We start from the raw sequence: 26,174 nt of genomic DNA on the forward strand, positions 1-26,174 counted from the left end.
GAGGACAAGCAATAGTCTATCCTCTAAAATGCCCTTTCTCTAGAACAACAGAAATGAGGGCACAGAAGCAGAATAGGACTCTCTGTGAAGAGCAAACAGAAGGGGTAGCAGGACTGACTGCAGAGTGCGCAGAGGTCACTCTTATGAATAAGGAGCCAAAAGAGTATGATTAAAGGAGGGCAGGACTGCCAAAGGAGAATGTCACATCAAATACAGCATATCACCGAAGAAAGAAACTGTGTTGTTTTGTCTGAGGTCAGCATGGGCTACAGAGTAAGACCACAGAGAAAATAAGGGAAGATTCCATACATTTTGTTGTCGTTGTTGCCAGTTGTTGTGGCACTGTGGCATGGAGAATGCCTTTACTTCCAGCACAAAAACAAACAAACAAACAAACAAACAAACGGCGACAAAAATAAGTCTTCTAGGTTTCCAGGAAGCCCAATGAACTTCAAGTAGCATCAATGCAAAAGTTTATAAAGAGAAACAACACGGCAAAGATATGGAGAGTCAAAGACCAGGAGGGAATCTTTTAAATTTAAATTTTATTATTATCTTTTTTATTTGTTTGTTTTTCAACATAGGGTAGCCCTGGCTGTCCTAGAATTTGCTCTGTAGATCAGGCTGGCCTCAAACCCACAGAGATCAACCTGTCTCTGCCTCTTGAGTACTGGATGAATAAATTTTAAAGATTTATTTCTTAATTTTTTTTTTTTTGGTGAAGTTTGTTTTGTTTTGGGATTTTTGTTTTCGTTTTTTTGAGACAGGGTTTCTCTGTGTAGCCTTGGCTGTCCTGGAACTTGATCTGTAGACCAGTCGGGACTTGAACTCAGAGATCTGCCTGCCTCTGCTGGGACTAAAAGTGTGTCATATGTGAGGTTTTTAAAGGGGGGCCTTTTGGTCTAACAATTTACCACAGGCTTAGAGTTCTGTGATCAGTAGGCCAAATACCTAGTGAGGTCTTGAGGAGGAAGAAGTAAAGGGAATCTGTTCTTACATTTATTTATTTTGTGTACATTCACATATGGGCACACTTGAGCCTTGGGCATGTGTGGAAGTTATAGGACAAACTGCTGGAATCCGTTAGCTCCTAACATGTGGGATCCCGGGATCGAGCTCAGGTCGTGAGGACTGACAGCAAGTGCCTTTACCCATCCGGTTGTCCAGTCGCTGAGTCATCTTGGGGTCAGGTCTTTTCCCTTCCGCAGGGTTAGGTCATTGTTCTCTCAGTACATGTTTTCCCGACTTCCTGTTAGAGGCCTTCGAAGGAGGAGGATCCTGGGAAATCTGAGGTCAGACATTTGAGCAATTCAGAGAATTCCGGAGGCTGTAAGGTAGAGAGAAAGGACTTTGGGTCAGCTACAATGTCTTGAGGAAGTATTGTGTCACTCCGACCCTCAGTTTTCCCTGGGTGTCAAGTGGCTCCTTTTGTGCAACGTGTCAGCTCCAGAGGAAACCGACTTATTCAACAGGTGGTAATTCCCAAGGTGAGAAAAGCAGACTCAACCGGAACAGCCAGGACAAAGACAATTCCCCGGGGCGGATCCCGGATCGGTTTCCTCCTAGGGCTGTGGCGAGGATGATTAGCAGCGGCACGGGCACCTTTGGCCCGCACCCTGGGCAGCTGGAATCCTCGGGGACGTGTGGGCCGGCGCGAGCGGAGCTAGGGCGCGGGAAGGGGCGGGCCTGGGCCCGGTGGGCGGAGCGGCGGGCCCGGAGGTAGGCCGTGACTGCAGACAGTGTGGGGCGGGCAGGCCGGGGTCCCCAGGATATTACCCTAGCCCGGTGCAATAGCCACTCCTCTAGACCCGGGACCCTGGGACTGGCGGGGCACCAGAGGCGGCTCTCCCAGATCCCGTGTTTCCCGTACTGAGCGACCGAGCCCAGTGTCCTGCAGAGGACGCTCGCCAGCGCGTTTCTCATCACTGTTAATTTGTCGCCCCTTTGCTTAGCTCCACCCCCGGGCTGGGAAACCTGGCAGCAGACGGTCCAAGGTCCCCCGGGCCCAGGCCCCGCACTGCCCCTCCTTGCCTCCTCCCGACCACGCGCTACGAGCCCGGGATGCAGCTCTCCAACAGGGCGGCAGCCAGGGAGTCGGTGAGCCGCGACGTGCTGGCCGCGGACCTCCGCTGCAGCCTCTTCGCCTCAGCGCTGCAGAGCTACAAGCGGGACTCGGTGCTGCGGCCCTTCCCCGCCTCCTACGCCCGCCACGACTGTAAGGACTTCGAGGCCCTGGTGAGTTCGTCCTGATCCACCGTTGCTCGCTGCATCCTGGGCCAAGTGGCCCTGTGGAAAGGCAGGCAGGAGCAGCTCCACTCGTGTTAGAAAACACGCCAATTCCCTGGACTTCCCACCCACCTTGGCCTTGGGGAAGCTTCCTATCAGCAAGAACACTCCTAAACAACCTCGTGTAGACACACTGCCAAGTCACTTGGTGGCCGCTTCCTTTTGTCAGTGACTGACTCCCAGGAGCGATGTGAGGAATAGCTACAGAGTCCTCCACAAAACGCTCAAGTGTGGCCCTAAAGGGGCGTTGATCTGAACCAGCTGTTCTGCCTAGATAGGAAGTCGTCCCTTCCTTTGCAACTAGCTAGACTTTGCCCTTCAGATGAAGTTACAAACCAACAATTCTTATATAAAGATTACAGGTTTCAGCGGGACACATGACCTATATAAGACATAGAGTTTCTTTAAGAGTTAGGGTCAGTATTCCAGATGTCAGCTGTCCTTGTAATCCAAATATTTGGAATTATCTGGAAAGATATAGCTTGCCAAACATTGACTCAGTGGAGGAAATAGAGTCACCAGTAGTGGTGGTGTACACCCACAATCTCAACACTCAGAATGATGGGGGCAGACGCACAAATTTGAGGCTAGCCTGGGCTACAAAAACAAACAAACAAACAAAAAAACCAGGCAAGCAAACCTTTGAGCCTACCTGCTTCATCGACAAGTTCTATTTCAAATATGGGAGTAATGCATAATTAGTTTCATAGAAATTCTTCCAAAATATTGAAAATGTAGTTAGATATGGCGGTCAGCAGACATCTGTAATCCCGGCCTCTGGAAGGGGGAAACAGTGGGATCAGTAATAGTTCAAGGTCAGCCTCAACTTCTTCTGTGCAGCCTGGATTACATAAAACTATCTTGAACAAAACAGGAAAGCAGGAAAGAAAAAGGTTGGAATATCCTTGGTATTAAGTCTCATAACGGTAATACAAGAAAAGGAAATTATCAAGCAATTCCATTCCCGAGTATAAATGCAAAAATCCAGGCCTTGGGAGATGGCACAGAAGTTACGAGCACTGGCTGCCCTTCCAGAGGACACAGGTTCAATTCCTGGCACAAACATGGTGCTAGTTCCAGGGGGGGTCTAAGACTCTCTTCTGGTCTCTGCCAGCACCAGGTACACACATGGTACACAGGCATACATCCAGGCAAACCACCCATTTGCATTAAAAGAACATTGTTTTTGTTTGTTTGTTTGTTTGTTTTTTGGTTCTTTTTTTCGGAGCTGGGGACCGAACCCAGGGCCTTGCGCTTCCTAGGCAAGCGCTCTACCACTGAGCTAAATCCCCAACCCCAAAAGAACATTGTTTTAAAAAACACAAAACTCTACCACGAAATACCAGGATCTCCCCCCACCCCCTGCCCCGACAGTGTATAATCAGAGGTAATTCATCATCACCAGGTTAAGTCTGTGCCACGAACGCATAAGGTTTTCCATGTTAGGAAGTCAGCTAATTAACCAACCATGTTATCTGATGAAAGACTGTTCAGAATGGACACTGCGTATCTCCCACCGCCCTGGGTTCCCTCTTTGCTTTCATTCCTTGGAGGTCAAGCAGCAAAGGCGAGCCATCTGACTCCACCTGGTCCTTACCATCCTAGCCATGCACTGAGGATACCTCGGGTCGTGACCACACTGCCTCTGCAGGTCTGGGTTCAGGAAGTGGGAGGAAACAGGCCAACTGACTTCCCTCATGGTTTCTTTTGCAGAGCTCTCGTTCACTTTCTTGAGTTTGTGGTGTGAGGGACTTGAAACACAAAACATGCATTGTGACAGCAGATGTCTGTAGCCCAAGTGACTTCAAAGGCTAACTTTCAAAGAAGGTCAAGTCCAGTCTGGATCTCACTTGTTAGATCATTTTGTGGCTGAAGAAGGAAACTTGGGAAGCTGCTTTTATAAATTGGGGAGCTGATGTGAGCATTCGCCACTTCGGACCATTCCCAGTTCCTTTCTCCACATGCCTAGGTGGTACTAAAGTGCCGCAGCTCTGAACAGTCAGTGCCCTGGTCTAAACTACTTTATTGACTATTGCTAGAGAACCCCTTTGATGAACCAAGTCCCTGGCAGTTAGGTATGGTCTGGTCTTATCCTGCCACTGTCCCCAAAGCCCTCAGTGATCTTAGATGCCTTGTTTTGAGGACATTTCTACCCAGTCAGTTCTTTGATTTTTTTTTTTTTTTTAACACTGAGAATTCTTTGTGTTCTCTGGGCCTGACCTGGGAGGCATCTGATTGAGTCTATGCTGACTGCCCAGACTTAGAGTCTCTGACCTTGTTCCTTGGCACATTACACAAGCCCTTATCCGGGCCAAGAATCTCTTAGCCCTCTTGAGATTTCCTAGCCCTTTGACTTTTATCTCCAGACTTACATTGTCATTTGACAGCAGACCTTGACACTGGCTGTCAATGACTGCTTAGCTTTTCTTTGTTTTCTTCCTGTAGAAAATACTACACCCTGGTTTTCTGTTAGGCCACAGACCCTTGTGGGGGTAGGAGGTGACTGGTGGTGGCTTCTCTGAACTGACTCCAGGGCTTAGCTCTGCTCAGGATGTTTGGGACCTGAATCAACACCAGTGCCCCAGTCAGCAGCTCCTTGGGGCTCTGTGGGTAAAAGTGCTTGCTGCACGGACTGAGGACTTGGATTTGATCCCTGGAAGTCGAAGTGGCAGGAGAGAACCAACTCCTGAAAGTTGTCCTCTGACCTCCACAGTCACTGTGACACACATGCTCTCTCTCTCTCTCTCTCTCTCTCTCTCTCTCTCTCTCTCTGTCGGAGGCAAAGCAGGCTGACCTCTGTGGATTCAAAGACAACTGGTTCTATATCACAAGTTCCAGGCTAGCCAGTTAGACTCTGTCTCAGAAAAATTAACTAATTAATTAAAACACATTATTTAAAAACAAAACCAAACGGAAACCTTGTAGAAGCTTGCTGCTGTCCTGGGTCCCCTGATACCATGGCTGCACCGTGTCCAGGAAACTGCTCCTTTAAGACTCACGAGAAAGTTTTTCTTGTTCTGCGCCCCACTTGCAGCAGTCAGCCCCCTACCGTGAGGATATTTTAATTATTTATTTTGCATGTGTTTTGTGTGTGTGCATTCGCCTGTGTGTGTGGACTCGCGTGTGCGCATGTTTGGTGTGCTCCCGTGTGTGCTGGAGTTGGTGTGGAGACCTGAAGCTGATATCTGGGGTTTTCCTACATCTCCGTCTATTTATGGAGGCAGAATGTCTCACCCGAGCTGGAGCTTGCTAGCTCGGGCTGGTCTAGCTAGCCTGAGTGCCGGGATTATCGCTGGCTTCCACACCTGTCAGCTTTTTGGCAGGGATTTTAGGGATTCCAATCCCGGAACTTATGCTTGCATAGCAAACACTCCCCACTAGCTATGACCCCAGGCCCCACCCCAACCCTCTGCCCCTTTAATGTGATGCCCTCGACTGAGCTGCCCTCGGCTGAGCTGCCCAGTTTGTACCGTTGTATTTTTTAAACCTAGACTGGCCTGGAATTTGGAATCCTCCTGCCTCAGACTTCTGAGTACTGGCTCCACAGGCGCGCACTACTGGGTCTGCTTCTTTCATAACTTTAAATGGCTCTCGCAAATAATGCCACAGTAAAACACCTTGCTACGTTAATAACTGTCCACATTTCTCACTGTCTTCTTGAGGTAAGCTCTTGAGACCTGGGATTGTTGGCTCAAAGGCATGTGGGGAAGGCCGCTGCTGCTTATTTCCAGATTAGAGACTGACTGTTGACGTTTGCTGGGACAGATCTCGCCATCTCGTCTGACACTGAAGTCACCAGGCAGCTGTGAAACAAACAGCTCGGGTGTCAGGGTGTCATCCTTACAGCATACGGTTTAACCATTCAGTATAGCCCTGGACTTGGACTTATTCCTCTTGTTTGTAGATCACATATAGCAAGTATTCAGGTGCTGTGTAGGGAGGAAATTAGGTCTTGTCTAATAAAAATCCTTTAGGTCAATCCTTGATTTTTTTTTTTTTTTTTTTTTGCCAAATCACATTCTAAGGTTGTTTTTTTTTTTTAAAGATTTATTTATTTTATTAATATGAGCACATTGTGGCTGTCTTCAGACACACCAGAAGAGGGCATCAGATTCCATTATAGATGGTTGTGAGCCACCATGTGGTTCCTGGGAATTGAACTCAGGACCTCTGAAAGAGCAGGCAGTGCTCTTAACCACTGAGCCATCTCTCCAGCCCCTAAGACTTGATAATTTTCAGTGTGGTTCTTAGTCTTTCAGGTTAACTGCACCTTTCAGTGTTGGGGATCAAATTCAAGGTACCAACCACTTCCTACCAACCATCATAGTGAGTAACTGGTGAGCAGTAGACTGGTTGGTGATTAGGATGATGGTTTAATCAGTGCTGGGGATCCAGCCCAGGGCTTCATGCATGCTGGACGATCACAATGCAACAACTGAGTTACATCCCTGGCCTGGTATTAGGTTGTTTGTTTACGTGTGTATGTGTGTGTGTATGTATGTGTGTATGTATGTGTGTATGTGTGTGTATGTGTATGTATGTGTTTGTGTATGTATGTGTGTATGTGTATATATGTGTATATGTGTGTATGTGTATATGTATGTATATGTATGTGTGTATGTGTATATGTGTGTATGTATGTATATGTACGTATGTGTGTATGTATGTATGTTTGTGTGTGTAGTGGGTTTGTGTACATATGTGTATGTGTGTGTATGTGTATATGTGTATGTGTGTGTGTGTGTGCGCATGTGTGTAGTGCATGTTCAAAGGTCAGTGGATGGAAAACAGGCAGAAGTTGGTTCTCTCCTTCCACCATGTGGGTCTCAGGGATGGAGCTTGGGTCATTAGGAGTGTCACCTAGAAGTAACAGCCATAAGGTGATTCACATCCTGTTGCCTGAGGATCAGTGATGTCCACAACTAGACCAAAGAGGGCATTTCTAAAGAGCTGCCTGTACCTGGAACCACCCTGTAGTTATTTTAAGATTTATTTATTTTGTGTATATAAGTGCTTTATCTGCATGTATGCTTGCATGCCAGAAGAGGGCATCAGATCCCACTAGAGATGGTTGTAAACCACCATGTGCTTGCTGGGAATTGGACTCAGGACTACTAGAAGAGCAGTCAGTGCTCTTGACCGCTGAGACATCACTCCAGCCCTATAGTCTCCTTCTTACTTCTCCTAGTCTTTCATCGCTTTCCCCCTCCCCATCCACCTCCCTTTCTTTCATTGAGAAATGCTGGGATGAAGACACTTACCACCATGCCCACCCCATCCACTTTCTACCCCCTCCCCTTGTTCCATTGCAGGTAAGTCTAGATTGTAGTGTTGTAGGTGTGTGTTAGGCCTGGCACTCCGGTATGGAATTGCCTAGCTTTGCCTGGCCGCCCTCCATGCCGCTGTTCCTCCCCTCACTGTTGCAGGTGACATTGCTTAGTCCCTGAGGTAAAACCCTTTGGTTCATTGACTGTGCAACACTGTCCCACATTCCCTCATCCCCTCTGGCACTTTCCTAGACAATTACTTTTTCCAGGTGTTTTCTCACCTGCTGCACCTGTCAGAACAGCAGCAACTGTCACCTGCATCTGAGCAGCTTCAGTTTTGCCTAGTGATGAGTGTCACCTGTGGTCATCTGCAGACAGATTCCTGGGCCTCTGATCCAGGAGCTGGTGCTAAAGCATCCCCTGTCACTCAAAGCCAGGAGGCTGAGCTGCCTCCTTCTGACTCACTGGGGCTCTCACCCTGCTCATTCTTTGCTGGTTATCTAGACTTCCTGTCTCCCAGTCCCAAGCTCTCAGCTCTGCCCACCATTCATGCCCCACCCCCACCCACCCCCAGCCATCTTTGCAGCTGGATCTCTCGTCAGAGTAGAGTATGGAGAAGTGGGAGCCAGCTCTCTCCTTCCACCATGGATGTCCTGAGGATGGGACTCAGGTTGTCAGGCTTGGCAACAAGTGCCTTTGCCTGCTGAGCCTTCTCACAAGTCGGTGGTGATCATTTTAAATAAGAATTACTTTGCTTCCTTCTCCATTCTACCAAGATTCCCCTCTCCATGCCTCCCAGAAGTACAGGGCCTGGCACTGAGTAGATGCTCAGTAAAAAGGATCTCCTTTCTGGATGGGGACTAGTTGTGGAAGAAGCAGGATGTAGGAGGCAAGAAGTAAGAATAGCACCAACCCCTAGTGCTCATGAGGGGGAAAAGTACCGAGACCACTCATTCAGTAATTCCTGCAGCCTCAAGCCATCCCACGCAGTAACATTCTTGCAGCTGAACGCATAAGTTGTAACAGGACAGAGAGCAAAACCTGCATCATGGTAAACCATGTTTTGTACCAAGTGAATGAAACAGAGCATTACCTTTTAGGATTGAAAATGTTCAGGGTTTGGTATTATTTAGGGAGGATACTACCCCTTGGAAAATTACTCTGGTTAGGAGTGAAGTTTCCCACCTCACCACTAGAGGGCGTCCAATCACTATTTTTATCTGGGATTCTTGCTAATGGAGGTTCGTTGTTTTCAGCTTGCGGACACTGGCAGGTTACCTAACTTGAAGGAACTTCTGCAGTCCTCCAGGGACACAGACAAACAGACCTGGGACCTGGTGAGCTGGATTCTATCCTCCAAGATCCTGACAATCCACAGTGCAGAGAAGGCCGAGGTGAGACTTTGGGGTATAGGGTCACAGGTTCCCAAGCTTGGCTCTTTGAGACAGCAGCACCAGTTCAGTGGCTCTGAGACCTACCCATGGGCAGCTGGTTGAAATTTCAGATTCATGGGTGTCACTTTCAGAGATTCTCATTGTATGAGCCCAGGAGCTTCCGTGTGACGGGTTGCACGGAGCAGTTCGGCATGGGTCTCCTCACCTATAAATTTCGATAACTGTGGTGTACTTCAGTTGGGCAAGTGTACTTTTTGCAGTTATTTCTGATAAGGGGAGGGCCTGTCCATGCCTTAGGAGTGTCTCTCGATGGCAGAACACTTGCTTACCATACACAAGGTCTTGAGTTCTATCCTGAGCACTGGAGGGGAGGAGGGGAAAAAGGACAGAGAGGGGATGAGCGAGGAGAGGTGAGGAAGTGGCTTAGTCCAGCTGTTAAACAGAAAATTATCCCACATAGTGGTAGGATCCTTCAGTTTTAGGGTTCAAATCCTATTCTAGTCACTGGCTGAGTCCCCTTGGTAAGGTAAGGCCGTAGTCACCTCTAAGAGGCAATGACAGAAAGGGTGTTACCCCAGCACAGTTTCTGGCAGAAGCCAGATGTCCTGTAATATAGGCCTCCTTGTCGGGCTGGGAGTTCACAGGGACAGGCTGGGACAAGGTCCAGACTAGATCATGTGGCTCCTGGTGTGGTGTTCTGTCCTCTGAATGGCAACAACGGGATGGTTATCTGTGCTGCTACTGAGCTAAGCAATTTTAAATAAGCATTGAATTTTAAAATACAATGTTTTTCCACTGGGGGTGTATACGCGTAGAGGTCAGGGGATAGTTTGTTCTTCTATGGTGCAGGTCCTGGAATTGAGCTCAAGTTGTCAGGCTTGGTGGCCAGCACCTTTTCCCACACTAAGCCATCTTGTTGGCCTTCAACTTAAAAAGCTAAAAAAATTTTTTTTAGATGAACTCATTTATTTGACACATTAAGTTATACAAAGAGAAATATGTGCAGCTGCATAAAAAGAACCACATTTTCACATTACTAAAGGCAACAGTGGTCAAAAATAAGGAATTGTGGAATGGACCCCAGGATTTAATGCAAAAAAAAAATACCTTGTACAGGAAAACATCAGGCTTCTAACTTCACCGAATCCAGTAGTGCATGTGCTTCTTTTTTTTTTTTTTTTTTTGGTTCTTTTTTTCAGAGCTGGGGACCGAACCCAGGGCCTTGCGCTTGCTAGGCAAACGCTCTACCACTGAGGTAAATCCCCAACCCCTGGTTTTTTTTTTTTTTTTTTTTTTTTTAAAGATTTATTCTTTTTTTTTTTTTTTTTTTTAAATATATGTGATAACACTGTCACTGTTCTCAGACACACCAGAAGAGGGCATCAGATCCCATTACAGATAGTTGTGAGCCACCATGTGGTTGCTGGGAATTGAACTCAGGACCTTTGGAAGAGCAGTCAGTGCTCTTAACAGCTGAGCCATCTCTCCAGCCCTGACTGTTTTTATTTTTAAAGATGTATTTATTTTTATTTTAGTTGTATGAGTGTTTTTCCCGCATGTATGTAAGTTTGTCACATCCATGCCCGGTACCTGAGGAGACCAGCAGAGGGAGTCAGGTCCCCTGGAACTATAGTTACAGATGGTTATAAGCTGACATGTGGATGCTGGGAACTGAACCCTGTCCTCTTCAAGAACAGCAAGTATGAAACCTCTGAGCCACCTCTCCAACCCCCTGCTTTTGGTTTTTGAGACAAAATTTCAATGCATAGCTTATGGTGACTGTAAAGTCATGGCAGTCCTCCTGCCTCAGATTCCTGGGATCACAGGGATGTGCCACCAGGTCCAGCTCTAAGAATTCAATTTTACAAGCATCTAAATGTCACAGATTTTCATTCCAGGGGTCCTGGTATCACAGGGACATCCAGTACTGCTAGATGGTAAGAAATGGCAGGTGGGCATGGAGAGGGAGTCTGTACTCCAGAATGATCTGGGTGACTTCCTTTGTTAATTGAGATGCAACGATTTCTTCGTTCTCATCTGGGATCAAGGTCCTGTTAGATGCTGGGTATCGCAGCTACAGCAGCTGTGATGGTGGCTCCTTGACTTTTGGTGATGAACCAATTTGAATTGCAGGGTGGTGTCTGGGTGGGGTTGGAGAGATGGTTCAGTGGCTAAGAGTGCTGCTGTCCTTGCAGAAGACCTGGGCTCAGTTCCCTGCATCCGCATGCATTGTGCTGCTGTCCTTAACTCCAGGTCTCGGGGATCTCACGCCTTCTTCCGGCCCTGATGGGCACCTGCGTGCAGGTGGTGCATATACAGATAAACAGGCACACACATAAACACATAAATAGTAATAAATACAATTTTTAACATGTGTGTGGGTGTGTTAGAGCACAGGAATGTCAGTTTTTTATTTTGCTCAAGTCAGGATCTTTCCCGTGTATTTTCACTTCACAAAAGGACATTTTAGCTGGGCGTGGTGGTACACACCTATAGTGCCAGGCTGGCCTTGAACTTGATAGCTGAGTATGACCTTGAACTCATGATCTTCCTGCCTCTACCTCCCGAATGGGGGACGGTGTGTAGGCCTGTGCTAGCATGCTGGCTGTTGGGAGGGCACTTTCGAAGCACACTTTACCACTGTCCGAAATAAAGCTGTGAGTGACTCTGTGTTTCCCTTTCATCATGTTTTCAAGTTTGAAAAGATCCAGCAGCTGACCGGTGCACCTCACACACCTGTCCCCATCCCAGATTTCCTTTTTGAAATTGAGTACTTTGACCCGGCCAATGCCAGATTCTATGAGACCAAAGGAGGGCGAGACCTGATCTATGCCTTCCATGGCAGCCGCCTAGAGAACTTCCATTCCATCATTCACAACGGCCTGCATTGTCACCTGAACAAGGTGAGCCTGGGGCACCCTGCTGAGGAGCACGGGAGGGGGTGCTGGGTCCTAGCTAGGGACTGCTGGTGGACAGTACATGGTAGGTTTACCAAGGCCGCAGCACCAGGGGGACCTGTACCAGGCGGACCTGCAGACCAGCGGCGCTGTCATCTGGCCACCTGGGTAAGTGTGGCCTCTCAGGCCACTGCTGACCTTCAGAATCCCGGGGAGAGCCTCTGATGGCTATGCATGGAGAAGCATCCGTGATCCCCAACCAGAGCTCTACATTTAGATCCCTTGAGAAATTTTAAAAACCCCAGTGCTGGGGCTGGAGAAGTGTCAGGGGCTAAGAGTGCTTGCTGCTCTTGCATAGGTTCTGGGTTCAGTTCCCAGCATCAACACTGGGTGGCCTCACAGTTGCCTGTAGCTCTAATCCCGGAAGATCCAGCACCCTCTTCTGGCCTCTGTGGGTACTGCCCAAACATGGTGGCCATATGGACAAGCAGACACACATACAAATAAATAAAAAGTTTAAAATAAAGAAAACAGGGGTTGGGGATTTAGCTCAGTGGTAGAGCGCTTGTCTAGTGAGCGCAAGGCCCTGGGTTCGGTCCCCAGCTCCGGAAAAAAAAAAAAAAAAAAAAAAAAAAGAAAACAAAAATATTGGTGCCCAGAGGGCTCAGGATGTAGCCCGGTTGGAAGAACATTTACTTGCAATGCACTAGGCTCTGAGTTCAATTCCCAGCACCTGTGTAAGCTGGACGTGGTGGTGACCTAACACTGGGGAAGTAGAGGCAGGAGGCTCTCAAGTACAAGGTCATCCTGAGCTTCGTAGGCTATTGATGTTAGCCTGGGCTACAAAAACAGATGGCAATTCCAGTGCCAACTGCATCCCAGACCAAGAAATTGAGATACTGTGGGGGTGGGACCCATTAGCACACTTCAACTCTCCAGTGGTCTTAACACGTGACTGGCCCTAGTCACACGGTGTGGACCCTGGGACAGCAGCCTAAGGATTACCCAGGAGCACCTCGTTGGAAATGTGGAGCCTCACTTAAATAGCCCAGTGACAACCCACACTTTAACACGACATCCCATTTGACCATAAGCATTGTTGAGCCTCTGTCGCCCCTGAGAAATCGCTGGGTGCACCAAGATCCACCAGGAGGAGGTTCTCCCACAGAACTGCTTTCCTCTCGCTTTTATGCGTCAAAACTGTGTCAGCCACCCTCTTTCTTCTGACACATATTCTGCCTCCTAGGAAGGAGTAGGAGGAAGATGGCAGGATAGAGCCTGCAGCTAAACAGGCACGACAGCCATGCGGACCACTTGAGTCTTTTCCCTCTTCTGTGGCACCCGTGACCACTATGCTCTGAGCACGGGAGAGGGTGGCAATGGCTTCTTCGTCTTCCAGGCACCAGGAGAAGCAGCGGCTGCTATCGTAGGCCAGTGGAGAGGGCATCTGAGGTAGTGGGTGCTATGCCACCCCCCACCTCCACCGCCAGGCAGAGCAGCATCTGTCTTGTCTTGATGGGCTGGCTCCAGGAGCCTGGGCTCAGCTGCGGCTGATGTCGCCCTGAGGCTGGAGAAGCTGCTTCCAGCCCTGCTGCATCTGATTAGTGAGGGTGGGTTGAGCTGAGGGTGACGGGCTTGTTTGTGTCGGCCCTGGGCTTACTGTTGGCCAAGCTACTGGAATCCAGGGGTCTCTGTCCTACCCTGCAGCTTGTCTGGAGACGTTGCCTGAGGTTTATAGTCCTTCTACACTAAAACCTTCATTCAAGTACCCGGGCCGTGTGCTGCTTATGTGAATCTAGGGCGCCTCGGGTACTTGGACTCAATCTCTGGCCTCTCCTGTTCCTTTCAGCGAAGGGCTCCTTTGAGGTTGCTCCTATACTGGGAGCCGTGAAGTTAGCGTGAGAGTGGAAATGTCCTAGGACTCTCTCGCTCTCTCTGCTGACAGCAGCCAGGCACAAAATTTTGAGTCTCAGGAACTGAAAACACATGTAGGACTTAGAGGATTAATTGGGCGGGGGGTGGGGGGAAGTGGGCTTGCTACTAAGCCTGATGACCTGATTGATCCCTGGCACTCACAGGGCAGAACGGAGAACCAACTCCCACAGGTTATCCTACCTAAGTATGCAGGCCATGGCAAGCACAGACAGACAGACACACACAGACACACACAGGGAGGGAGGAAAGCAGAGTCCTAGATGTCTTCTTAACCCACACCAACACAGAGTAAAACTCATCCAGCGATTCCTGCCAGACCCCCCATTTAGTCCTAGTTTCTGTTCAAAAGACCCATTTTTTTTCTTTTCTTTTTTTTTCGGAGCTGGGGACCGAACCCAGGGCCTTGTGCTTGCTAGGCAAGCGCTCTACCACTGAGCTAAATCCCCAACCCTGACTCATTTTTTTCAAGTAGTAACGTGTGACTTTACTAGGTCACTCTAGTAAACCCCTAGGTGTAGCGATGTTTAATGCATTGATACAGCAGGAATTCTCTGTGCATTCTAACAGCAGCACCTGTGATGGTATGTCCACCCTGCATGCCAGATTGCCTGAGCAGGCACATTGTTTCTTAAGGCTTTGTGCGTGTGTGTGTGTGTGTGTGTGTGTGTGTGTGTGTGTGTGTGTGTGTCTGAGGATTGAACCCAGTGAACCCAGGACCCAGGACCTGTGAATGCTTACACAAGGGCCCTACAACTGACCTACACCCCTACCTTTTGTCTTTGAATCACTGACTAAAGTTTATGGAAGAGGAACTCCTACCACCATTCTGTAGACGTAGAAACTGAGACAGAGAATTTATGTAACCCGTTGGAAAATTGAAACTGAGGTCTGTTTGAACCCTGATATCATTGTTGGTTTTTCCGTTCAACCTTGACCACAAGGTACAGCTCATGTGCTAGGCTAGGTGTCCAAATCCAGTCGGTTAAACTGTTGTCAGATGGGAATGTGTTTAGTAACAAGCCCTGTGATGACATCAGAGGTTATTTGATACTATTGTCTTAAAGAGGTTGGGGGAGCGTGAAATTTTCTATGTTTACAGCTCTGTAGAAGAAGGACGTGTGCCATCTTGTGACGCCAACTCTCATTCACTTTGGTGTGTTTCTTTTCTGTCATGTCTGCTATTCCAGACTTCTCTGTTTGGAGAGGGGACCTACCTCACAAGTGACTTGAGCCTGGCCCTCATTTATAGTCCTCACGGCCGTGGGTGGCAGCATAGCCTCCTTGGCCAGACCCTTAGCTGTGTAGCTGTGTGTGAGGTCATCGACCATCCAGATGTCAAGTGCCAAACCAAGAAGAAGGGTGAGTGAGTGCTTGACCCAGCCTGGCTGCAGGCTCTTGCTCCTGGCCCAGAAGTCGGGTGGAGGGCCACCACATGCTTACAGATGGGTTGGTCCAGAGCAGTGCAGGGCAGAGGCTGGTCTTCAAGGGGAGAAATGTCTTCTCGGGGATTGAACATATAGGAAAAGACCAGATACACTTTTAAGCCCAGCACTTGGGAGGCAGAGGCTGGCAGACCTCTGAGTTCGAGGATAGCCTGGTCTATAGAGTAAGTTCCAGGACAGCTGGGGCTATATGGGGAGACCTTGTCTCAAAAAACAAAAGAAAATGAACAGAAAAACAAGAAAAAGGTCAGATACTATAGGTAGGATTCAAGGAGTATGGGGAAGGGGCTGACATGGGGCAGCTGAGTGGGTCTAAGTGACCAAGGAAAGTTTTGGGAAGGTCTGACAGGTGGAGGGTGGGGAGATGGCCACAGGTCAGGAGTGCTTGCTGTTCTTCCAGAGGACCTGAGCTCAGTTCCCAGCACCCGTGCTGTGCAAAGTCACAACCACCTGTAACTCCAAATTCAGGGGCACCAGACTGTCATGTGGTACACGTACACACATTCACATAAAACATTCATACGTAGAAAACAAAAATGAAGGGCAAAGGACAAATAGAGCTAGTGTGTAAGGGGAGGGCATGGCTCCCTGAGAGTCAGGATTGGTGCTATCCTGGGCATTTGGCGTCAGCAGAGAACACTGGAGTGTGCTGGAATCCCCAGATGACCATACAGGCATCTGAGGACATGGATTCTCCAGGAACAGATAACAAGGAGCCACTTCAACTCCACTGCTCTGAGGTGTCCCTTAGACCATGTGCCCTGCGCCTCCCTCTGGGTCACCCTCCCCCAAGGCAGAAGAGTCATAGGACTGTCATTCTGGGCTCCAAACTGGGCTGTTGTCTTTACTAAGAAGAGAAGAATTCAAGACACGGGCTATTCTGGCCTCTAATGTGAAACAACTGGATCCCAAGGAACAGGCCCAGGTCTGACACCATCCTCCCAAACCAGACGGCCTGACGGACGCCCACTTGCTCGCATTCGTAATTCTTAGCAAGTTTGCATAAGGTGACATTAAACATCAAAACAAGACTGCTCAGCCTCCGCTGCCACAGAGCCCTGGCTCATGTTTGGTAAAAAGCAAAGCTCGAATGCTGACTCTCTTCCTCCCTCCCTTTCAGACTCACCTAGCACGTACAAGGCCCTGGGTTCAGCACATGCACATAAAATCCACAACAAAAAAGCAAAACAAAACAGTTTGCTGGGGGTGGTGATGTAAGTAATCTTAGTTCGTAGGAATTAGAATCAGGGGGATCAGAAGATAAGGCTAGCTAAGGTCATCCTTGGTTAGCTGTTTAATTCAGGTACATGAGACTTGTCGATGGATAGATAGATAGGTAGATAGATAGGTAGGTAGATAGATAGATAGATAGATAGATAGATAGATAGATAGATAGGCAGGCAGGCAGGCAGGCAGGCAGGCAGGCAGGCAGGCAGGCAGGCAGGCAGGCAGGCAGCAGGTAGGCGGCCTGCCCTACTCAAGTTTGCCCCCTGCTGTGCTCTGGTCCCAGGGCATGTGATCCTGATCTGCTATTTCGGCCTTCAGTTTGCTTCTGCTTTCTCCACTAGGTGGTTTTATTTTCTTCTCATATTTTCATATTCTTTTTCCCATGTATCTTTCTGCCCGACAGAGACTCATTGTTCTCTGTGTCGGGTTCACCTATGTACACAGGTGCATACCTCAGCCTGTGCCTCAGGACACATTTCTTTTCCTAATGCGCTTATTTTGTTATTGTGTTCCCCGCCCCCAACCCCACACACCACCTGACAAAGTATGCTCTTCCTTCTTCTCTCAGATTCCAAGGAAATCGACCGCAGCAGAGCTCGAATCAAGCACAGCGAAGGGGGAGATGTCCCCCCTAAGTACTTTGTAGTCACTAACAACCAGCTTCTGCGGGTGAAGTACCTACTGGTGTATTCCCAGAAGCAGCCCAAGAGGTAAGAAGATGGTCCCCCATGAGGGTCAGGAGATGGCTGCCCACTGCTTAGAACGTCGGTTGCTCAGTCGACAACATCCCTTTCCCCCAGCCTCAGGCCTCCAACGTATGCTAAGCATGTTTCCCATAATGCTGTACACTGAAGGAAGAAGTTGGGAAGTCAGGGAAGATGCCCAGGGTCCTTAGGGTGGACTGGCACTTAGCCATTTTAATGCATTATTGGAATCTGTGGTATAGCTTCCTCCAAACCCACAGTGTGTGTGTGTGCGCGCGTGTGTGTGTCAGTGAAGCCAGAAAAAGGTATCAGATCCCCTGAAGCTGGAGTTATATGCTACTTGGTTGAAAAAACCCCATTCTTAACCGATTCTCCTTAGCGAGTGTTTCCCGTGCATGCTTGGAAGGCTTCGAACACCTCCTGTGTAGCAAAAAGATTCCCCAGGCTGGTAAGAGCACTTAGCATCACACCTGACAGCTGGAGTTCAATGTCTGCAACCCACATGGTGGAAAGAAAACCGACTCCCACAAGCTGTCCTCTGGCTCCACACTTGTACACAAATGCTCACACACACACACACACACACACACACACACACACACACACACACACACACACTAGTTAAAGATTTAAGGTTTCCCAGCTCAGATTTATATCTGTTCATACGTAAAAGACCTTTGCTAAGTCACCGTCTGGGTAGAGCTGGGGCATCTTTTTAGATATCCAACCTTTGGTTAAAGAAAAAAAAACAATTTATAAAAAATAATTAGAGGAGCTAAAAAGGGACGAGTGGGGTGACCTCATTGCATAGCTGTCTTTGTGAGTTTAGAAAATGTTCTGTTGAAAGGTGTGTTGGCGGTGCCAGGGCAAGCCGCCCCAGCTCTCTCAGCCGCACGCAGCTTCACTTAGCAGCTCACACAGAGGATGAAATCCATCCTGTGGTGTTCTCTGAGCCAGAGCTTCATGCATACACTTAAACTGTTTTCCCCGAGTTGCCAACCTTCTCTCCCTCCGGGCAGGGCCTCGAGCCAGCTTTCCTGGCTGTGCAGCCATTGGTTCATGGTCGCGATGTCCCTCTATCTGCTGCTGCTGCTCATCGTCAGTGTCACCAACTCCTCTGCCTTCCAGCACTTCTGGAATCGCCTGAAGAGATGATCCCTGGTGCTTGGAGTGGGGCCACTCACCGTGTGCCTTATGGGCGCTCGTCCTCTACCTCCTGCATGTCACATCCAGTCAGGTCGAGTCTGGGAACCAGTTGCGGGGTGCACAGGGCGATGTTTATATGCCATAAGTGTACTGATTACCTTGTTGGTGTGCTCAGACACAGTCCAGTCAGCGGGGACCCTGGCCCCTCACTTGCTGGCTTCAGGGGTATCCTACCATCTGCTTCTTCCGAAACAGTCTAGGGAGGTGGCTCTCCAGCCAGGGCCAAAGGAAGAAGTCCTGCTGCATTTAAAAGCAAAGTGTCCAAGCTGTCCGCGGTGTGTTTGTAATAGCCCAGATGGAGGCCTCCTGACGTTAATGCCTCTGGAAGACAGAACATGTGCAACGGGAACGATAAATCACCAGGCGGCTGCCTTGTTTTGACTCAAGACACCCAAGAGGGACAGTCGTGTTTCTCATAAAAATATCAGTGGGACCGTTTGGGAATTCCATCGGCTTTAGTCTGCGGGTGCAAAACATTTTAACAGTTTTCTCAGATCAACAACAGTCTCTGCCACAGCTGTACTCCCCTGCCTCCTCAACCACACAGGAGGAGGAGCCACAGGCGGGATAACAAAATGCAGATTTGACAACTAGCAACTCTGTCATCTTTTTCTAAAAATGACCAACTGCTGATTACAGCTCAAATGGAACCAAATGTTTGTGTTTCTGTTTCTTTGTTGTTTGTTTGACCAATTAGCCTCTATGAGCCAAATAGAGAGGGAGCTGTGTGAGCCTTGAGCACCGAGTGGCTGGATCCACAGCCTCTGTCTGGTTTTGCTATGGAGAAGGGTCCAAGCCATAGGCTCGCTAGGGTCCTCATTCCCACGAAGCTGCCTTGATAAACAACACTCTAGGCTTTCAGGGGCCCTGATGGCCTTCAAGGCAGAGGCCTGCCTCAGTGGGCCACAGATCTCCACAGGCCGAGCCTCTGTCCAAGGAGCCTGAGCTTGAGTTGAAAGCAGAGCCCCCCGGCCGTTCGTGCTGTGTTGTTTATTCTCTCCTTCCTGCCAGTCTTCAATGGCGAAGAACTCTGTCTACTGGCAATGGGATTTCCATAGAGAAGGAGGAAATCATTTTTCCCCCTATGATTTGTAAAGCTTGTGAAGAAGCCACTATCATGATTTTTAAACCAAGTAGTGAGATGTTTAAAAACCAATAAAGATATTTTCCTAAATACCAAGTTGTCTGTCCATGACTGTCTGCAGCCTCGGCTCAGGTAAGCTGTACTCAGGCTTACAAACTACCTTGTTTTCCTCCTTCACGGTGGATATGAGCTGCAGTGTCACGAGGATAGCTAGTAAGAAGGACTTGTAGTCATTGTCCTTACAAACGTGAGCACTACACACACACACTCACACACACATACACTCTCACACATACACACTCACACACTCACATAACACTCATACACACACACATACACTCACACACACATATAAACACACACACATACACTCACACACATACACTGTCACACACACACATAAACTCACACACATACACACATGCACTCACACACACACACTCACTCACACACATACACTCACACACGCACATACACACACACTCATACACATACACTCTCACACACACACATACCACACACTCACACACACATACACTCACTCACATAATACACACACACTCATACACACACACATACACTCACACACACATATAAACTCACACACATACACACACACTTACACACATACACTCACACACATACACTGTCACACACACATACACTCACACACACATAAACTCTCACACACATACATGCACTCACATACACACACACACTCATACACACATACACTCTCACGCACACTCACTCACACACACATAAACTCTCACACACATACACACATGCACTCACATACACTCACACACTCACATACACACATACACTCACGCACACTCACTCACACACACAGAGTGTGTGTTGGAGGTAAGGGGTCTGAGCCTGTACCATGTTCCCAGATATTCTTCTGACCAAGCCTCATCTCCTACAGTTCTCTAGCACTGTTGGCTGGGGACCAAGAGCTGATTGCATGAGCCTACGGGAACATTTCGTAGCTAAAACTACAACACAACTTCATTGTCCTCTCTCACAAGTCACAGAGACTACACTCAACTGAAACCTAAAAGAGCAGTCAGTATAGGCCAAGAGAGGGAGAAACGTGTCTCGGACAGTGAGAACGTGCGAAGAGCTCGAGCCCTCAGAGAAGCAGAAAGGAGGAAGGAGCTGAACTGAGCTAACAAGGGGCCAGGGCAAAGCTGAGGGAGAATTGGGGTGCTCTGGTTTGTTTTGAGGCAAGGTGTCATGTAATCCAGGTTGGTCTCGAACTTGCTACATAGTTAAGGATGACCTTGAACTTCTGATCTTCCTGCCTCTTCTTCCTGAGTGCTGTGAAATCCAGCGCAGGATACCGGGTCTGGTATTACTTTTTGTTTTTTGTTTTTTTTTAATTTTTATCTTTATGCATATGGGTTTTGTCTGCATGTATGACTGTATCATGAGTATACAGGGCAACAGGTCCCCTCTGCCAGAGCAGCCAGTGCTCTTCACCCCTCAGCCATCTCCAGCCCCAGTTTTAAGTTTTTCCAGGAGTTTTGAACTCAAGGCCTTGTTTGTGTGAGGCAAACACCTACCATGGAACTATATCTGAAGCTCCCCACTTCTGGTTTAAAAGAAATTAAAACATTAACCAACTACAGGTCTGAAACGCTGTGCATGTTTTGTATAGTGAATGTGCCAGCCGTGGAGGAGGGTCATAGGAGGTGGCCTCGTGGAGGTAACTTGTGGTGCCTGGAGATGATCAGAAGGAAGGGAGACAAGCCCTAGGAGACTCATCTCCATTCAGCTCTTACCCTAAACTTAAGGCAGACGCCATTAGAACAGTGGCCCTGGGTAAGCTGGGAGCCCTGGGGTGGGGCTCAGGAGGAGAAAGCAGCCTCCTCTCTGTCTTATTTACTCACCGTGGAGGGAAATACCTGGGTAGTTGATGGCAGAAGTGGTCAGATGGGGACTCAGGTGCTACCACCTCACACTGGGGTCCCGGCTGCCTTGGCCTTGTGAGATAACCCCCTCCCCCCAACTCTGTCAACTACAAGTCATTGTCTGGAGTGCAGCTATCTGAGAGGTGTCAAGTGGGCCTCTCACAGGTAAGAAACTGGCTTTGAAGGGCTCAGAATCCTGTGAGCTAAGAGTGTCTTCCTGAGTGGATGAGAGAGGAGCATATGTGATTCAGGGTTGGTTCTGATTAATTCATTCCACTAAATAGCGATCACCTCCCAAGCCAGGCCAGAGGTGGGGACTTGATTTAAAGAGTCCAATTCAGGAGTTTTTTCTTAATAAAATGCCTGCATCCCATCTGCACCCATCCACTGCTGAACCCAGGAGGTTTCTGTTGGCATGGAGTCTGCCGTACTCGTCCTCCCTGTTGCCATGGCAACTCTTGGGGGTGTCGAACTCAGTTCTTCACTGAGCAAACAGGACCACACCCTCCCCAAGCCCCTTTAGTACCCCCTCCCTCCCCAAGCCCCTTTAGTACCCCCCTCCCTCACCACATGCTCGATCCCTTGGGTTTTCCATCTCTTGGTCTTTTGTTTGTTTTTCGCCTTTGTCCACTCCTGCCATGGTGTTTTGTTTGTTTCCCAACTGTCTGGGTCTGCGCACCATGGAGACGGTGTCCTGGGCTGCCTCTAACCCTGATCTGGTTAGGAACCCCTCCGCTTTGCGTGTATCTCCAACCTGATGTTCAGAACATCCAAAACAAACCCCGACATTCCAAAGCAAGATAGAAACCGCCGTCCCCACCCACTCTGCTGGCGCCCTGGTCCACCTGGAAAGGGTTTTTGAAAATTTCCAGTGTTCCGCAGCAGTGTCCATCCATGTGCTGAACGGAAAGTGATGTCTCTTGAGCATTTTAGACCCAAAGAGCTGTGCTATGGGTGAAGTTGATGTTTTCTAAATTAAAATTCTACTGGAGGCTTCCTGAGGGCAAGGCTCTTAGGACAAATACATACATTTGTCTCCGTCAGTGTGCTCAAGAGAAGTTTGCTGAGTGAAGAGATGGAAAGATTCTCGAATCCACGCACCTCAAAGAGAGTGCTGGTTGAATGGCAGCCTAAGGCTTTGGAATTAGACCTCAGGGAAGGGGAAGAAAAGAGTTGGCGGGTGAAGGCTCCTAACGGTAGCGTGGAGCTTGTGTTTCATTTTAAAATGCAGATGGCCTGGAAAGTGGAAAACTGGATTTTGAAGCGTCTTCACACAGGGGTCAATAACTTAGGATAGCGAAGCCTTTCCAGCCAGGCACTGTGCTCACACCCGTAATCTAGACGCTTGAGCAGCAGCCAGGTGTGGTGGCACACTCCGTTCATCTTAGCCCTTGAGAGGCAGGTCTCTGTGAGTTCAAGGCCAGCCTGGTCTACAGACCAAGTTCCAGGATAGCCAGGGCTACACAGAGAAACCCTGTCTCAGAAAAACCAACAAACCCAACAAACAAAAATACCCACTAGGCTGAGGCAGAAGGATTGCCACAAGTTCGAGGCTATGGATTATTCATTATCTAATCCATCTTTATCTATCTACCTCTATCTGGTCCCCCATCCCATGCATACTAGGAACCATACATAGGCCCTCTGCCCTGAGTTGCTGGGGTTAAAGGTGTGTGCCACCGCCTTCCTGCTTGCAGTACATAACTCGTGACAGCTGAACTGAATCCCCTGCCACCAGGTACAGTTTAGAGTGGTGCTGGGACTCGGAAAGTCCCGTCCTTTTATTTATTTATTTATTTATTTATTTATTTATTTATTTATTTATTTATATTCATTTCATCTATGTGAGTACACTGTCGCTGTCTTCAGACACACCAGAAGAGGGCATAGGATCCCATTACAGATGGTTGTGAGCCACCATGTGGTTGCTGGGAGTTGAACTCAGAATCTCTGGGCAAGCAGTCAGTGCTCTTAACCACTGAGCCATCATATGTCTGGCCCAAGTCAAGTCTCATCCATTTAGAGCTTTCATTCTCTCCCTCATTTCCTCTGCATCAGACCACCTGTTCTTGTTGTCTCCCGGGGCCACTCACCCTCCTGGTACTGACTGCACTCTGACTCTGAGCCATCAGCCCCACTTCCTCCTCTCCCTGGATCCTGGTAAAGCAAGCTGACAGTCTTTCCATCATCCACCCACTCTGAACAGAGAGCAGTAGCTGGCTTCAGATGTGGGCATGAGACCCAACCGGATAATAAAGTCTCAACAAGATGACGCCCAATTGTGGATGCTCCTGGGAAAGAGACTCGTGTTTCCCCTGGTCCCAGGGGTGAGAGGCTGAGGTGAGAAGCCGACATTCTGCTGACCTTTCTGCTGCCTTTGGGACCATTTGCATTTTGTCTTTGAGGCAGGGTCTGATGCTGTACCTCCCATACCATGGGACTCAGCCGAGCTGTGCTAGGATTATAGGCGTGAGTTTTCCTGTCAGACCCTGCAGTCACCTGACGCCCAGGAAAGGCCTCAGACTGATCCCAGCACAGTGGCAAGCAGAGCACAGAACCTGTGATGCCGTTTGGCACTGAAATGGGTGCTTAACACCAAGCTCTCCACTTGGTGACCAATGTGTTCTTCGTGATTTAACAAAGCTAAATTGGGTCTGGTGAGAAATAAAGATGTGCACATTGGGGTAAGGGGTTCTTAGCTGACAGCTGACGCCTCAGCTGTCCCCGATTCTCTTTAGGTGTAAATCTATGAATTATGGGGTGGGGGACATTTAAGCTAACAAGTCTGGATCACTGAGGTCTAATTGCTGTTATAAGCCATGGATGGTCCCACAATGCACTCAAATGTACACAAGATGAGAGACAGGCCCCAGAAAGTGTGAGTTCGTCAGCTGGGGCAGGAAAAATAATGGAAGCAGGCACAGGCTCCAGCCAGAGAAGCTATCCCAGGGGCAAAGACCCTGGCTGACAGTGAAGAGAGGCTGTGGTGCCAGCACCAGGCCCAGTGGGTGGAAATCCCCCTCTCCAGAGCCTCAGGCTCTGCCTAGTTAAGCAGGGGCCACGTGGTGGTGCCAGAAGTAGATCCCGTGGGGAGTCTCCCCTGATAGTCACTCAGTAGCCACAGCCCTGCACTCACTACTGGTCACCTATCTAGCCTGGTCACTGCAGGTCCAGGAGGTGAGCCCGAGACCCACAGGACACTGAGTGAGGGGCAGGCAGGGGGGCCCTCCCTCCCATCCTGGCTGCTTTTCAGCCTGCTGTGATATGATTTCTTCGAGACCACAAATCCAGGAGCTGCCAGCAGCCAAATCCTTCTCTGATTGTCTGAGTTTTCTGGACATCAGAGAATAAACAGTCTCCACCATCTCGCCAGCTGTGCTGAGCTGTATTTCTGTCTCCTGCTGCTGTCTGGCAGGGTTACAATGCTGTGTCCACCTCCTGCTGAGGTCTGGGGGGCCTGGAAGTGGCAGGAGGGTGAGGGAGAGCCTGTGTGTATCTCTAGATTAGAGAGGACAGACACTCCTAGATTAGAGAGGACAGACACTCCTTCTGAGTCTCAATTTTGCTCCAATATCAGACATTTTAGCCTCAAGTCCCACTTTGGGCTTTTTTGGTTCTGTTTGTTTTGTTTGAGATAGGGTCTCACATAACCTAGGCTACTCTGAATTTTGCACTTCAGTTGAAGATGACCTTAAACTTCTGATCTTCCTGCCTCCTTCTCCTGAGAGCTGGGATCACAGTGTATGCCAGCATATGTTGGTTTATGCTGTGCTGAGGATGAAACCCTGGGCTTCATGCATGCTAGGCAAACATTATCCACTGAGCTATTGTGTATCTCAACCTGGATTTCAACTCTGTTAGTTGGGAGGGAGACCCCTACATGGCCACTGTCCCTGGGGTTGGTGTCCTTTAACTGGTGCCTATGGATTACCTGGGGGTACTTGAAATGTGACACGCAGCTGTCACACCCCAATGGTTTGTTTCACAGAAGTGGAGAGACAGATGTGAGGCGGAATGAGACTAGAACCCTGACTTTTGATCCCTAAGCCTTGGAGTAATGTGGTCACCGCTTGATGACATGACCGACTGCCCGTGCGTTTGAAGGGGAGTGGGGTGTTCTCATCCTAGGCCTGTTTTGGAGATCAAGCTCATGGCTGGGCTGTTTCCTGAGAAGACGATGGGGGCCCTTGGAAAAGTACTAGTACCAGGCTCTGCTAAATCATCTTGTCAAGAGCAGAGCTGATGCAGCAGGGTCTCTGCTGCTGTCTGAGAGTCTAGCGGTTGATCTGAGCTTGGCCAGGGGCTAAGGGTAAAGTCCTCAGGAAAGGGAACCCTTCCCCCAATGCACAGCATCTGCTTCTGTGCCCTAGGATCCTGGCCTTAGATTACTGAGGGGAGGGGTGGCCTCCTCAGCCATCTGCAGCAGGAATTCCATTAGGATTCCCACCCCTCTTTTCCCTTCCAGCTGTAGACAGGAGGGTGGGAACCAGACAGCGTGGGAGGGTTGGGGTAGCTTAGGGGTCTCAGTGGACAGGTGTCTCCATCCTGGTCTGGCTTGGGCCTCAGGCTATGCTTTTCTTTGTCTAGCTGTCCAAGTCTGTGTGAGTTTGTGTGATATCCTGGGCTTGCCTGTGTGGGCAGCTGTGTTTCTGATGGGAGACAGCTTCTTTGGTAAAAAGTGTGCTTATGTGTATCTAGGCCTGGGTGTAAGTGTCCACACTCTGAGTAAGCCTTTGTATGTGGGTGTCATGGAGGATAAACCATGGGCTTCTTCATCTTCCCAGAGATGAGTAGAGTTGCCTCCATGAGGTCA

General features: G+C 48.9%; 1 protein-coding gene and 1 long non-coding RNA gene across 4 annotated transcripts; one reads left to right on the top strand and one right to left on the bottom strand.

Moving 5' to 3' along the window:
• Positions 1-970: 970 nt before the first annotated feature.
• On the bottom strand, positions 971-4,838 carry LOC134480196 (uncharacterized). 2 transcript variants are annotated; one of them, XR_010054419.1, is made up of 3 exons: positions 3,884-4,838; positions 2,939-3,063; positions 971-1,327 (listed from the first exon to the last, which is right to left on the bottom strand). It is a non-coding gene; the product is annotated as an uncharacterized LOC134480196 (long non-coding RNA). The 2 variants fall into 2 exon arrangements; XR_010054418.1 differs by lacking the exons at positions 2,939-3,063; positions 3,884-4,838 and adding an exon at positions 2,359-2,932.
• Positions 1,323-19,534, top strand: Parp16 (poly (ADP-ribose) polymerase family, member 16). 2 transcript variants are annotated; one of them, XM_039081504.2, is made up of 7 exons: positions 1,323-1,487; positions 1,953-2,235; positions 8,810-8,947; positions 11,644-11,850; positions 14,967-15,138; positions 17,017-17,158; positions 18,172-19,534. In XM_039081504.2, the coding sequence occupies exons 2-7, from the start codon at positions 2,062-2,064 to the stop codon at positions 18,305-18,307; spliced, it is 969 nt and encodes a 322-aa protein (XP_038937432.1). In that variant the 5' UTR covers positions 1,323-1,487; positions 1,953-2,061; the 3' UTR covers positions 18,308-19,534. The 2 variants fall into 2 exon arrangements, with proteins under 2 accessions (XP_038937432.1, NP_001014115.1); NM_001014093.1 differs by lacking the exon at positions 1,323-1,487 and adding an exon at positions 1,709-1,719 and having other exon boundaries at positions 18,172-19,532.
• The last annotated feature ends 6,640 nt before the right edge of the window (positions 19,535-26,174 follow it).

Source organism: Rattus norvegicus, chromosome 8 (genome assembly GCF_036323735.1).
Source record: "Rattus norvegicus strain BN/NHsdMcwi chromosome 8, GRCr8, whole genome shotgun sequence".
NCBI classification, from domain to species: Eukaryota; Metazoa; Chordata; class Mammalia; order Rodentia; family Muridae; genus Rattus; species Rattus norvegicus.

Coding starts and splice junctions, on each gene's coding strand:
- Parp16 (XM_039081504.2), top strand. CDS start 2,062: ATGCAGCTCTCCAACAGGGCGGCAGCCAGGGAGTCGGTGAGCCGCGAC. Junction 15,139..17,016: donor GTGCCAAACCAAGAAGAAGG/GTGAGTGAGTGC, acceptor TTCTTCTCTCAG/ATTCCAAGGAAATCGACCGC. Junction 17,159..18,171: donor TCCCAGAAGCAGCCCAAGAG/GTAAGAAGATGG, acceptor CCCTCCGGGCAG/GGCCTCGAGCCAGCTTTCCT.